Source organism: Bombina bombina, chromosome 5 (assembly GCF_027579735.1).
Source record: "Bombina bombina isolate aBomBom1 chromosome 5, aBomBom1.pri, whole genome shotgun sequence".
In the NCBI taxonomy this organism is placed as follows: Eukaryota; Metazoa; Chordata; class Amphibia; order Anura; family Bombinatoridae; genus Bombina; species Bombina bombina.
This window is the reverse complement of record NC_069503.1, coordinates 556,067,979-556,083,633: the sequence shown is the minus strand read 5'-3', so window position 1 is coordinate 556,083,633 and position 15,655 is coordinate 556,067,979. Positions and strand designations below refer to the sequence as shown.

At 40.0% G+C, this 15,655-nt stretch overlaps 1 protein-coding gene across 1 annotated transcript in view; it reads left to right on the top strand.

Moving 5' to 3' along the window:
• Window positions 1-1,969: 1,969 nt before the first annotated feature.
• The window catches only part of LOC128661552 (E3 ubiquitin-protein ligase MARCHF6), a 415,446-nt gene continuing 401,760 nt past the window's right edge, over window positions 1,970-15,655 (top strand). Inside the window, exons 1-3 of the mRNA XM_053715795.1 lie at window positions 1,970-1,999; window positions 2,777-2,966; window positions 3,973-4,034. Of these exons, the coding sequence (XP_053571770.1) occupies window positions 1,970-1,999; window positions 2,777-2,966; window positions 3,973-4,034 (282 nt within the window). The remainder of the gene's footprint in view (window positions 2,000-2,776; window positions 2,967-3,972; window positions 4,035-15,655) is intronic.

Below are 15,655 nucleotides of genomic sequence, written 5' to 3'. Positions count from 1 at the left end.
CAGATCTCAGCTCTGTCCATTCTGTTTCACAAACGTCTGTCAGAAGTGCCAGACGTTCAGGCTTTTTGTCAGGCTTTGGCCAGGATTAAGCCTGTGTTTAAAACTGTTGCTCCGCCATGGAGTTTAAATCTTGTTCTTAACGTTTTACAGGGTGTTCCGTTTGAACCCCTCCATTCCATTGATATAAAGTTGTTATCTTGGAAAGTTCTATTTTTAATGGCTATTTCCTCGGCTCGAAGAGTCTCTGAGTTATCAGCCTTACATTGTGATTCTCCTTATTTGATTTTTCATTCGGATAAGGTAGTTCTGCGCACTAAACCTGGGTTCTTACCTAAGGTAGTCACTAACAGGAATATCAATCAAGAGATTGTTGTTCCTTCTTTGTGTCCAAATCCTTCTTCGAAGAAGGAACGTCTTCTGCACAATCTGGATGTAGTTCGTGCCCTAAAGTTCTACTTACAGGCAACTAAGGAATTTCGACAAACGTCTTCCCTGTTTGTCGTTTACTCTGGTCAGAGGAGAGGTCAAAAGGCTTCTGCTACCTCTCTTTCTTTTTGGCTTCGTAGCATAATTCGTTTAGCCTATGAGACTGCTGGACAGCAGCCTCCTGAAAGAATTACAGCTCATTCTACTAGAGCTGTGGCTTCCACTTGGGCCTTCAAGAATGAGGCCTCTGTTGAACAGATTTGCAAGGCTGCAACTTGGTCTTCGCTTCATACTTTTTCCAAATTTTACAAATTTGACACTTTTGCTTCCTCGGAGGCTATTTTTGGGAGAAAGGTTCTTCAGGCAGTGGTTCCTTCTGTATAAAGAGCCTGCATATCCCTCCCGTCATCCGTGTACTTTTGCTTTGGTATTGGTATCCCAGAAGTAATGATGACCCGTGGACTGATCACACTTAACAGAAGAAAACATAATTTATGCTTACCTGATAAATTCCTTTCTTCTGTAGTGTGATCAGTCCACGGCCCGCCCTGTTTTTTAAGGCAGGTAAATATTTTTTAAATTATACTCCAGTCACCACTACACCCTTGGTTTCTCCTTTCTCGTTGGTCCTTGGTCGAATGACTGGGAGTGACGTAGAGGGGAGGAGTTATATGCAGCTCTGCTGGGTGAATCCTCTTGCACTTCCTGTTGGGGAGGAGTAATATCCCAGAAGTAATGATGACCCGTGGACTGATCACACTACAGAAGAAAGGAATTTATCAGGTAAGCATAAATTATGTTATCTCTAATTAGCTTAACATGAATCCACACTAAGGATTCATTTTCCTACATTTTACACACAGGGCAAGGCTCTTAGAATTTTACTGTTCCTTAAAGGGACACTGAAGCCAAATTTTCTCATTTGTGATTCAAATAGAGCATGCAATTTTAAGCAACTTTCTAATTTACTCCTATTATCAATTTTTCTTCATGCTCTTGCTATCTTTATTTGAAATAGAAGGCATCTAAGCTTTTTTTTTTCCTGACTGTGGACAGCACTTTTTTTATTGGTGGATGAATTTATCCACCAATCAGCAAGAACAACCCAGGTTGTTCACCAAAAATGGGCCGGCATCTAAACTTACATTCTAGTACTGTATTTCAAATAAAGATACCAAGAGAATGAAGAAAATTTGATAATAGGAGTAAATTAGAAAGTTGCTTAAAATTGCACGCTCTATCTGAATCACAAATAAGAAAATTTGCCTTCAGTGTCTCTTTTAATGTTTAGGTTATTTTATACTTATCATTATATCAGTCCATTACTTGGCTTCAAAAAAGGTGTGTCTGGCTCCCCAAAAGTTTCATATAACTTCACGTCACACATAGAAGTCACAATAAGGGGAGGCACTGATTTGTATGTGGAAACAAGGCACTCATTCCAAATATGAAATGGGGATATTTGTTCTTTTACAAGCTAAAAATTGTCTGATATAGTCATTTACGTTATAAATACATTTCTTAGCCAATCTGAAATGAATGAATGGACCATCCTGATATATCTGATTTAATGGTAGAAAAATACACAAAAAGTAAACACTCCTTATGTCTTAAAATGCAAGCAATGGCACAATAATTTAAGTGCTCAAACTATCTGTTTAACCCCTGCAAAACCACAGATGGTTAACTCTAGAAGAGCAATGCACTACTAGGACCTAACTGAAACCATCTGGTGAGCCAGTTACAAGAGGAATATGTTTGTAGAGACCAACACTAGCTCCCAGCAGCGCATTGCTGCTTCTGAACCTACCTAAGTATGCTTTTCTCTTTTGGAATAATTAAAGTTTTTTTAATTTTGGCTTTCACTTCCCTTTTAATTCTGATGAATTATAGATGTAATTGACATGTTGGGGGAATGTTAAATTCTATATGACATTTCCACTTAGTGTTTTTTTCTGCTGAATGTTAAACGAAAAATATCACTGCAGCAATTTTAGTAAATATTACAGTGCCACGGGTAAGGTTAACCCTTTGGATGCCTGCAATTTCTTATCTGCAGTTTTATTAATGTATTTTTGTAACCATGGAGTAGCCTGTGGCTTTAAAATCCAAACAATATATTTTAGAGCATGATGTTTTGTTCCTAATAAAATTGTGGACTAGAGAACCACTCTTACTGAATTATTCTGAATAAAGTCTTTGTTGTAGGCGTTAAACATATCGGAAATTTGTTTTAGTTTGATGTGAATTTGCACCTACCACAAAAACACAGTTCATTGTGTAAAAAGTGAACCAGTACATGGAGGTGTAACTGTACAGTCTTTCTCTTAACGTATGTTCATTTTTACAGGCGCCGGCGGCAGGAAATGTAGCCGTAGATAATGTGGCTGTTGACCAACCAGCTAACGTCCAAGTAGGTAATGCAGTTGTAGGAGAAAATCCTGAAATTCAGGAGGAGCATGCAGATGAAGAGGAAGAAGACAATGAAGATGATGATGCAGCGATTGAAGATGCAGCTGATGCAAACAATGGAGCTCAAGGTAACTGACTGTCTTGCTACTTGTACTATTTGTGTTCTTTATTTTTGTTTGGGTGACTGTGTGGCAACAAATGGTTACATTTTAAGTCCTATTTATAGTGAACCATTTTAATACTGCAGAACAGATTCAGTCCATTTTGCTTTCTAGATCATTAGCTATCAAAGCTCTTACAGGCATCTTCCAACTCTAAGCTGCTTTTCCAAAAAATGAGCAAAGGTCTGGATTCTAATACAGTAATGTGTAATTTCATGTAATATATCTTAATGAAGGGACAAGAACTAGCAATCAAAGGGCTTGGAAATTTTAAACAAATTCACTGTTATTTTCTGGGCAGCAACACCCCCCCCCCTTCCTCATAAGTTTGTAACATATCAGTAACTTGTCTTACTTTTACAGGCACAAAACTATTTACCTAGACTGATTGGGACATTAAAAACAAATGGACTATTTGTGTAGCGGTCTGCTTTCTGACTGCACATTTATATCATTTCATTATCAATGTGCAACTTAAAGGGATAGTCTAGTCAAAATTAAACTTTCATTATTCAGATAGAGCATGCAATTCTAAGCAACTTTCTAATGTTTTTTTTGGTACATTTATTTAAAAAAGCTAGAATGTAAGCTTAGGAGCTGGCCTATTTTTTGTTTAGCACCTGGGTAGTGCTTGCTGATTGATCATTGGTGTAGCCATCCAAGCTTACATTCCAGATTTTTTAAATATAGATACCTAGAGAACAAAGAAAAATTGATAATAGGCATACATAAGAAAGTTGCTTAAAATTGCATGCTCTGATTAATTAAAGTTTAATGTTGACTAGACTATCCCTTTTAAGACCAAGTTCTTGGCTAACGTAAGACCCAGCAGCCATTTTGTTGCAACTTTTTAGTTTGATGAAAAATCCTGCTTTATTATTTAAATATAATACGGTTGCTTGCACTGCTTTCAAACATTTTAAAACTCTAGGTTTTTATGTAGAGCATAATTGTCTCTCTCCTATTCTTATAGATGATATGAATTGGAATGCTTTGGAATGGGATAGAGCAGCAGAAGAGCTCACTTGGGAGAGGGTGAGTTTTTATTTTATTTATTCAAGTGTGTGTGTGTAAATTTATGCTCACCTGAAAAAATTGTTTTTCTTCATGCTGGTGAGAGACCACTCAGTACTCAAATGTGGGATTACACTCCAGTTGAATAGGAGGAGGTAAAAACACCACTACACGCTAGAGCTTTAACCTTTCACAGTTTCCTTGGATTTCTCAGTCCTACATATTTTCAAGTAGATGGAAGGAAACCAGAAGTAGTAAAGAGAAAGCAGGGGCAAATGAAGTGCATACCAATTTATGCCACAGTGTAGAAAAGAAGAGTTGGGCTTGTGGTCTCTCAACCTTAATGAAGTAAATTAATTTATCAGGTAAGCATACATTGTTTTCTTTGATAGTGAGTGTCCACATTGTCATCACGTGGGATCTTATAACCAAATGGTAAAGTCTATGTGACGGACACCGGCTACCCCGACTGGGTAGCTCCGCCAAGAGGTTCCTTCCTGTCCCTGGAACTTGCAACTATAGAGCGGAGAGAAGTGATTATAGCCAGAGCCCACCCAAATAATCAGACAGAACCAGTATTCGGGTGGAACAAGAACATACTTTATTGTGAAACACACACACTTATATACACCCAGCTCATCTTGTTAAGGGTCTTATCTGACCCCCAGATCTCCCGCCATTCCTGCCCCTACAGACAGGCTGGCGCCCTATTGTGACCATAGTCCCATAGAGTCCCAGTGGTACAGAGAAAATGATTCCTGGGGGGAGCGGCGGCACTTTGTTGGAAAGCCCCCGGTACCCAGATACCAGTCTAACAAGCAACATGATCCGTTGCTGGGGGCCGGAGCGGCAGTTGATCAAACGTACACCGGAGAAGCCAGGTGAAGTAGGAGTTGTAGGGTGGTCCAAAACCCCAAGTTCCCAAGGAAGCTCCCTTCCGGCAATCACCCCACCTCTTGCCCTCCCTAGAGGGTACCAATCCCCAAAAGAGTGGATCTCTGGGGCAAAGGACAGCTAGAGCGACCTGGAGTATAGGTTAGCGGGTGTCTGGGGTGGTGCGGCCGACCGGCAGTTCCAGGAGCCCGGCCAGCCAGAAAGGGGTTAGTTGGTCAGAGATCAACTCTTCCGTGAGGATGTACAAACCACAAAAGAGATCGTGTAAGCCATGAAAGGGCCATATCTGCAGTAAAAAGGAGTTAGCCAGGTAGTAGGGGGGTGGGGGTAGCCTTGGCAGCCTGGTATCTGTGACAGTCCACAAAACCACCATGATGACTATTCAACTTCCGATTTAGTTAATTCCGAGAACGAGCGCTGAAAAGTGATTTGAGTCCCACTGGGAGAAAGGCGCTATATAAATACTTGTTGTTGTTTTTATTTTTTAAGGGGGAACAATACAGTTAAGGCATGTTTGTTACTGATCATGTACTGTGGCCTGCAGACCTTACCTGCCAAAAGCCGCCTCTGAAGGGGCATACACGTGAAAGTGTGCAGAGAAGACCAAGTAGCTGCCTTGCATATGTGGTCTGTGGAAACTGATGCAAATCCCAAGAAGTGGCAACTGCCCTATTGGAATATGAATTAATGTGCTCAGGTTGAATCTTCGTCATGGCTAAATATGCCTTACAAATTAAAGCCTTAAAGGGACACTGAACCCAAATTTTTTTTTTCGTGATTCAGAGCATGAAATTTTAAGCAACTTTCTAATTTACTCCTATTATCAAATTTTCTTCATTCTCTTGGTATCTTTATTTGAAATGCAAGAATTTAAGTTCAGATGCCGGCCCAGTTTTGGTGAACAACCTGGGTTGTCCTTGTTAATTGGTGTATAAATTTATCCACCAAAAAAGTGCTGTCCAGGGTACTGGACCCCCACAAAAAGTTTAGATGCCTTTTTGAAATAAAGATAGCAAGAGAACGATGAAAATTTGGTAATAAGAGTAAATGAGAAAGTTGCTTAAAATTGCACGCTCTATCTGAATCGTGAAAGAAAAAATTGGGTTCAGTGTCCCTTTAAGCCAATTAGCTAAAGTAATTGCTTTAATATGTCCTTTTTGAGGTACAGGGAAATGGACAAACAGAGAAGAAGGTGGTATTGTAAAGTGTTGAATGCCCTCACTACTTCGTGGTTTAAAACGCAAAAATCCTTAGCTTTTTTTGGAGCCAGGCATAAAGAAGGAACTACAATATCTTGATTAATAGAATCTAGATACCTTTGGAAGGAAAGAATAGTTTGCTTTAAGTACAGCTTTGTCCTGATAAAAAAATCAGGAAAGGAAGATTTCAAGATAAAAAGGTTCTTTCTGGAGGAAGAAGCCACGACTGGCATGAGGTTATTTAAATCAGATCTATATATAGCCATGCCAAAACAGTTTAAATTGCTGATGCCTCGCTAGGTTTTTGTTTGATCCTGGCCATCACCCAGGATAGCAACACAGAGGAAATAAATGTATGAGATTGAAAACGAGGGAACCACTATTGCATCTATAAGATCTGCCTGAGGAATTCGATACCTGACACAATAGCGGGGAAGTTTGTGATTCAATCAAAAAGCCATGAAGTCTATCTCTTGCAGTCACCAACATCTCACGATCTCCTCCAGAAATGCTTCAGTAGAAAGGAGCTCTGAAAGGTTGCCACACCTGAGTGCAGTAGCTGCTGCTACACAAGTTACATGGACAGCTGGTTTGAACATAATACCTGCTAATTGAAAGGGTCGTGTGTGAAATCCTTTAAGCTTTCTGTCCATGGGATCCCTGAAAGCGGTACTATCATGTAAATACATTGTAATCCGCCTTAAAAGTGTAGAAATTGCTCCAGGAATAGTTTCCCATATCTCCAATTTTGCAGGAGGGAGGAAAACTAGCTTTAGAAGCTAGTTTAGAAATCAGTCAGCCACAGGAAAGGTATAGGGCACTTTGGAGGCTGCCTTAAAGAAAGAATTGATCAATTATTTTAACAGGTTGTTTGTCCGACGTGGGAGAATCATCCACGTCTAAGACAATTAAAACTTCCTGCAAAAGGGCATGAAAATGCTCAAGCCTCATATTAAAGGATTACATTATCTGCCACTGCTTCATTGAGAGATTTCTGAAAATTCATCTTCAGAAGAAGAATCTTCGGATTCAAATGCACCCCATTCTTTTGCAGGGAATTGAGAAGGGTGCTTCTAAGGGATAACTGATCCTCCTGTCTCATACATACGTCTGCATTTGACTGCTAGAGGTATAACAGCCATCAATCCAGTAATAGCTGAGTGGATATACTCAAATTTTGGAGAGAGCTCAGTAGAAACTAATGTGGTATATCCTTGAGAGACTGCAGACACCCACAGGATCTGTAGAGCCTCTCCTGACACAACTGAGTTGGGTACTGGACCTCATAAGCAAAATAAGGTGGGAGCTAAAACAGTTTCCTGGTTCCAGGTAATTGGCAGATAAATCCACATTTCCCCTTTAGGAGTCTGGTGACATCAAACTGCGAGATTTGCACTGCCTTGCTGAAAACTCCAGTCTTCCCCTCTGTCCTTTTTTTTTTAGGCTTCTTTTCACATTAAACCTCCAACCTCAAGTCCTCTTATCCGACATATGTTTCACCAAAATTACAGTCTGCTTTTTCAAAGATGATTAACTTCTTCAAACTTGCTCAAACTACCCCTGGGTGGTTCCTGATTGGAGGTTCTTGATTGCAAGTTCGGCACACCCGCACTTTGACTTGTGTATTTATGAAAAATAACGTATTCAGTTGAGTGTCACAGGTAAAAGACCAACAATTAAACAAAAGGGTAAATGTAATACAATTTGTAATCACAAAATATAGCGTCTAATCGTACAAACATAAACAGATATAAAAGAACCGTGCTGTGGTGTTTTTAAAATGTTAATCCGGGTCTAGGGATTGAACTCATGTCTCCTGATCTAATGTTAAAAGAAAAGACCACTGAACCAAACAGTTAGGTATTTGTCAAACCTAAGTTCTATACAAATCAATATTTGATTTTTACATTTTGCATCCCCCATAAGGGATCCTTCTTCCTCCAGAAATCTATCTGGGCTGTAAAAGCGCTCTGTAATTGAACCCTGGTATCTTTATCTCCAGGTAGAAAGAATAACCACTAGGCTATCCAATGCCTCTGAAAGGCAGTTTAACTTTTTTTTTCTTTTAAAAGATTCTAAAAAATATTTGTAATTTTTTTTTTTTTTTTTTAACTTTGTATTATTTTCTTAAATATTCCTTTCTATATCAAAAACATATCTGGGCTATAAGACACTCCATAATCGTTTCTGACAATTTATAGGAACATATATTAAAAAAAAAAATCTATTAAAAGTCCCTAGTGGGAATTAAACCCTGGTCTCGCTTTCTCTGGGTGGTGAAAAATACCACTAGACTATCTAATTCCTCTAAAAATCGGCTTGTTTTTTATTTATTTATTTTCCAATTTTTTTATTTTTTTTTAAATTCAGAAAAAATGAAACATACATAGACTAAACATATTTTTGAAACATTTCTTTTTGTGTGTTATTTCTGATTTGTCTGAGCAGTCATTTAAACATAGTCCAAACTGTCGGATATGTTGACCTTGAAATCTGGTTATCAAATGAGGGTAACAACTAAATTATGACTTGGAAAGTCCTTTTTATATATGTTCTCAACTGTCATCTCTTAGTTAGTCCATGGAAGAATAAGATGACTCGAGTAATTGTCCATGAACTGATCCGACATAACTCCTTGTAGAATTCAAAGATTTAGTATCATATCCCTATTAACATATTCACAATCAACTTTAAAATTACTTTGGTCTAATCATTTATTGAATAGATATTCCCCTAAGAAGGGGGAAAGAGGAAAAGTGAAAGGAAGAAAGAGAGAGGGAAGATCAAAGAGGAAGAAAACAAAAAAAGTGGGGGTAGTAGGGATTAAGGGAGCATGTTGGTTGTGATTGGGGGTTACATAACTGTGGGTGTCTATTTGTTAATTGTTTGTCTATCATTTGAGAAATCGTGGTTATGGTTGGGGCTTTGAGTTGTTTCCAACTTTGAACGATACATATCTTGCCTGCAGTTAGTATATTCAACAGCAATAGTTTTTGGGGGTTTGGGATGGTTTCTGCTCCCACATGTAAGAGCACTAAGGTAAAAGAGGGGGCAACCGAGATCCCCAGGTCTGTGCATAGTTGAAAAATTTGTCCCCACATAGGGGTCATTTTTGGACACGACCACCAGATATGAATATCTGAACCCTTGTTCCCACATTGTCTCCAACATTGGGTAGAATGCTCAGGTTATATTTTAGCTAATTTAGTGGGGGTCATGTACCACTCCAGTAATACTTTAAAGTATATCTCTAGGTAGGATATACAATGTATGGCTTTCTCTAGTTCTTTTACTGAAATCTTTGTGCTAAATTCTCTTTCCCATGCTTTTATCTGCCATGATATTGTCACAATAGTCTTAAAGTATACTTGTGTGGTTTGATGTCCATCTCTTTTCCCAGTTACTACTAATTGGATGTGTTTTAGGAAAAACCCCAAGCTGTGCACATACTAACAACGCTATAGCTCTCAAAGAACAAACATCTAGGAGCCCCATCTACCTGGTCTACTATTTGTCGGGAGGTTAGTAGTCTGCTTTGCTGGTATAGGTCACCCACAACTGTAATTCCAGTTAAACCAGCCTTGGTCATGTATGTTTGGTAGCCCCTAAAAAAATCCTCTCAAGCCGTGAATTGGAGATGGGTGCGGTGCAATCTCTTTATGATGTCTAAGTAAATGCCATACTCAACAACTGTCTAGAATAATATCATCAGAAATATGTATGTCAGCTAATCTATGCTTAGGAATCTATCAGGTCCTTTAGAGTGAAACCCTGAGGAAGTAGGGCTGTCCAGTTCATACCAGCCTGGTGTCTCTACATTAATACCCCAAGCTGCAATGTTTGCTAATCTCGTGGCATCATGGTATAGGAATATATTTGGGAAAGCTATTCCTCCCAAATTGTATGGACTCTGTAGGATTTTATTGGCAATTCTCGGCCTCTTATCTCTCCAGACATATCTTAGAAAGAGCAAATGAATTTGTGACAGGTATGCTTTGGGTATAGAATAGGGAACACATCTGAAGAAATATAGTAGTTTTGGCAGAATTGCCATCTTAAGGGTCGCAAAATGACCCATCCAAGAAATTTCCTTGTAGTCCCATCTATTTAGTAATTTTCTAATTTCTAGTAGTAGTGAATCAAAGTTTTCCTGTATCACTTTAGGTAAATCTGGTCCTAGAAGCACCCCTAAATGTCTAATCATGTCCGTTTTCCATTTGAATTTATGTGCCTGTCTTGAGATTGATCAGTGTAACTTCACAGATATTAATCGCCCAAGCTTCAGTTTTAAGAAAATTAACTTTATATTAGCTTAGTTCCCCAAATTCCTTTGGAATATTGTACGCTGCTTTAAAGGGACAGTACACTGTAAAATAGTTTTTCCATTAATGCATTTTAAATGACTGCAACCAACTGCAGAGTATAAAATATTTGAGAAATTGCATTTTCAGGTTTGTGTATATGAAGAAGAAGTTTTGTGCTTTGAAACCACAGCCTATTACAATGGGTTGAGCTTCAGGTAATATCAGATCTCATTATGTTATCACTTTTATGTACACACACTTGCTTCCTTATCTTATATATGTGTCTGGAACACCAAAGCTCAATACATAAAGAGAACAATGGAAAGTTATCATTTTATTACTTAACTATCATGTCCCCCCACTGAGAGTGTAATCTCTTCTGCTGGCTGTGTTTACTTAGGCTTGTCAATAGCATATACGCCAGTATCAAAACTTTCAGTATAGGTTGGGAAACCACAAGCTAAATCGGCTATTTCAAATGCTGAAATATGAGTAATGGAGCTACTTGCAACCAATTTAATACTCTCTAGCAGGTAAAAAGGAACATTGGGAATAATTTAAAGGGGAGAAAGTTTTTGGGTGAACTGTCCCTTTAATGGAAGAAATAGGCTTTTTTACTAGCATTGTTACATTATCTGCGAAAGTGCAATTTCTCCAACATTGGTGTGTCCGGTCCACGGCGTCATCCATAACTTGTGGGAATATTCTCTTCCCCAACAGGAAATGGCAAAGAGCACAGCAAAAGCTGTCCATATAGTCCCTCCTAGGCTCCGCCCACCCCAGTCATTCTCTTTGCCGTTGCACAGGCAGCATCTCCACGGAGATGGTGAAGAGTATGTGGTGTTGTCGTTTTTTATTCTACTATCAAGAGATTGTTATTTTAAAATAGTGCTGGTATGTACTATTTACTCTGAAACAGAAAAAGATGAAGAGTTCTGTTTGTGAGAGGAATATGATTTTAGCAGCAGTAACTAAAATCGTTTGCTGTTTCCACATAGGACTGTTGAGATGAAATAACTTCAGTTGGGGGAAACAGTTGGCAGACTTTTCTGCTTAAGGTATGACTAGACATATTTCTAACAAGACTGTGTAATGCTGGAAGGCTGTCATTTCCCCTCATGGGGACCGGTAAGCCATTTTCTTAGTCTCAAACAGAATAAAGGGCTTAATATGGGCTATAAAACTGGTAGACACTTTTATGGGGAATGGGGTTTTACTCAAATCTGTTTGTAGTTCCCAAAAAAGAGGGAACTTTCAGACCAATCCTGGATCTAAAGATCCTAAACAAATTTCTCAGAGTGCCATCGTTCAAAATGGAAACTATTCGAACGATTTTACCTACAATCCAGGAGGGTCAATTTATGACTACCGTGGATCTAAAGGATGCGTGTCTACATATTCCTATCCACAAAGATCATCATCAGTTCCTAAGGTTCGCCTTTCTGGACAAACATTACCAGTTTGTGGCTCTCCCATTCGGGCTAGCCACTGCTCCAAGGATTTTCACAAAGGTACTCGGGTCCCTTCTAGCGGTTCTAAGACCAAGGGGCATTGCAGTGGCACCTTACTTGGACGACATTCTGATCATTTCTTCTGCTAGAAGAGTTTGAGTTATCTGCTTTGCAGTGTAATCCGCCCTATCTGGTGTTCCATTCAGATAAGGTTGTTTTGCGTACTAAACCTGGTTTCCTTCCAAAGGTTGTTTCCAACAAGAATATTAACCAGGAAATAGTTGTGCCTTCTTTGTGTCCGAATCCAGTTTCAAAGAAGGAACGTTTGTTACACAATTTAGATGTAGTTCGTGCTTTAAAGTTCTATTTAGAAGCAACAAAGGATTTCAGACAAACGTCTTCTCTGTTTGTCGTTTATTCTGGCAAGAGGAGAGGTCAAAAAGCTACTGCTACCTCTCTTTCCTTTTGGCTGAAAAGCATCATCCGATTGGCTTACGAGACTGCCGGACGGCAGCCTCCTGAGCGCATCACAGCTCACTCTACTAGGGCTGTGGCTTCCACATGGGCCTTCAAGAACGAGGCTTCTGTTGATCAGATATGTAAGGCAGCGACTTGGTCTTCCCTGCACACTTTTGCCAAATTCTACAAATTTGATACTTTTGCTTCTTCGGAGGCTATTTTTGGGAGAAAGGTTTTGCAAGCCGTGGTGCCTTCCGTTTAGGTAACCTGACATGTTCCCTCCGTGTCCTAAAGCTTTGGTATTGGTTCCCACAAGTTATGGATGACGCCGTGGACCGGACACACCAATGTTGGAGAAAACAGAATTTATGCTTACCCGATAAATTACTTTCTCCAACGGTGTGTCCGGTCCACGGCCCGCCCTGGTTTTTTAATCAGGTTTGATGAATTTCTTTCTTTAACTACAGTCACCACGGCACCCTATAGTTTCTCCTGTTTTTTTTTCTCTTGTCCGTCGGTCGAATGACTGGGGTGGGCGGAGCCTAGGAGGGACTATATGGACAGCTTTTGCTGTGCTCTTTGCCATTTCCTGTTGGGGAAGAGAATATTCCCACAAGTTATGGATGACGCCGTGGACCGGACACACCGTTGGAGAAAGTAATTTATCAGGTAAGCATAAATTCAGTTTTTTTCCTGTATGGCCTCTAAATGTACAACCTTCGACAAAGGGGGCTAGTCTGACTGCCTGTGCCAGTGGTTCCATGGCCAGAGCAAAGATCAATGGTGATAGGGGGCAGCCTTGTCTAGTCCCATTAGTGATGCCAAATTATCTAGACTGAAATCCTACTCCCTTGACCCTAGCTAACAGACATGAATAGAGCGCCTGAATAGATTTAATAAAGGGTGGAGGGAATCCAAAGACCTTCCATAGATATCCATATCGCACCCTGTCAAAAGCTTTTTCAGCGCCAAGTGACAGGGCTGCCATTGGGACCTCCTGTTTAGCTGCTTCTGTAAAGACCTGAAGAAGCTTACGGGTGTTATCAGGTCCCTGACGGCCAAAGGTCCCTGAATAATTTTTGGTTGTAAATGAACAATTCTATTGACAAGAAATTTAGAGTATATTTCTCCAACATAGGTGTGTCCGGTCCACGGCGTCATCCTTACTTGTGGGATATTCTCTTCCCCAACAGGAAATGGCAAAGAGCCCAGCAAAGCTGGTCACATGATCCCTCCTAGGCTCCGCCTACCCCAGTCATTCTCTTTGCCGTTGTACAGGCAACATCTCCACGGAGATGGCTTAGAGTTTTTTAGTGTTTAACTGTAGTTTTTATTATTCAATCAAGAGTTTGTTATTTTGAAATAGTGCTGGTATGTACTATTTACTCAGAAACAGAAAAGAGATGAAGATTTCTGTTTGTATGAGGAAAATGATTTTAGCAACCGTCACTAAAATCCATGGCTGTTCCACACAGGACTGTTGAGAGTAATTAACTTCAGTTGGGGGAACAGTGAGCAGTCTCTTGCTGCTTGAGGTATGACACATTCTAACAAGACGATGTAATGCTGGAAGCTGTCATTTTCCCTCTGGGATCCGGTAAGCCATGTTTATTACGATTGTAAATAAGGGCTTCAAAAAGGGCTTATTAAGACTGTAGATTTTTTTTTTGGGCTAAATCGATTGATTATTAACACATATTTAGCCTTGAGGAATCATTTTATCTGGGTATTTTGATATAATTATATCGGCAGGCACTGTTTTAGACACCTTATTCTTTAGGGGCTTTCCCAAAGCATAGGCAGAGCCTCATTTTCGCGCCGGTGTTGCGCACTTGTTTTTGAGAGGCATGGCATGCAGTCGCATGTGAGAGGAGCTCTGATACTTAGAAAAGACTTTCTGAAGGCGTCATTTGGTATCGTATTCCCCTTGGGGCTTGGTTGGGTCTCAGCAAAGCAGATACCAGGGACTGTAAAGGGGTTAAAGTTCAAAACGGCTCCGGTTCCGTTATTTTAAGGGTTAAAGCTTCCAAATTTGGTGTGCAATACTTTTAAGGCTTTAAGACACTGTGGTGAAAATTTGGTGACAGTAACGGTTTTATTTTAAAACATTTTTTGTACTTGTTATCAAGTTTATGCCTGTTTAACATGTCTGAACTACCAGATAGACTGTGTTCTGAATGTGGGGAAGCCAGAATTCCTATTCATTTAAATAAATGTGATTTATGTGACAATGACAATGATGCCCAAGATGATTCCTCAAGTGAGGGGAGTAAGCATGGTACTGCATCATTCCCTCCTTCGTCTACACGAGTCTTGCCCACTCAGGAGGCCCCTAGTACATCTAGCGCGCCAATACTCACTATGCAACAATTAACGGCTGTAATGGATAATTCTGTCAAAAACATTTTAGCCAAAATGAACACTTATCAGCGTAAGCGCGACTGCTCTGTTTTAGATACTGAAGAGCATGACGACGCTGATATTAATATTTCTGAAGGGCCCCTAACTCAGTCTGATGGGGCCAGGGAGGTTTTGTCTGAGGGAGAAATTACTGATTCAGGGAACATTTCTCAACAAGCTGAACCTGATGTGAATGCATTTAAATTTAAGTTGGAACATCTCCGCATTCTGCTTAAGGAGGTATTATCCACTCTGGATGATTGTGACAAGTTGGTCATCCCAGAGAAACTATGTAAAATGGACAAGTTCCTAGAGGTGCCGGGGCTCCCAGAAGCTTTTCCTATACCCAAGCGGGTGGCGGACATTGTTAATAAAGAATGGGAAAGGCCCGGTATTCCTTTCGTCCCTCCCCCCATATTTAAAAAATTGTTTCCTATGGTCGACCCCAGAAAGGACTTATGGCAGACAGTCCCCAAGGTCGAGGGAGCGGTTTCCACTTTAAACAAACGCACCACTATACCCATAGAGGATAGTTGTGCTTTCAAAGATCCTATGGATAAAAAATTAGAAGGTTTGCTTAAAAAGATGTTTGTTCAGCAGGGTTACCTTCTACAACCAATTTCATGCATTGTCCCTGTCGCTACAGCCGCATGTTTCTGGTTCGATGAGCTGATAAAGGCGGTCGACAGTGATTCTCCTCCTTATGAGGAGATTATGGACAGAATCAATGCTCTCAAATTGGCTAATTCTTTCACCCTAGACGCCACTTTGCAATTGGCTAGGTTAGCGGCTAAGAATTCTGGGTTTGCTATTGTGGCGCGCAGAGCGCTTTGGTTGAAATCTTGGTCGGCTGATGCGTCTTCCAAGAACAAGCTACTTAACATTCCTTTCAAGGGGAAAACGCTGTTTGGCCCTGACTTGAAAGAGATTATCTC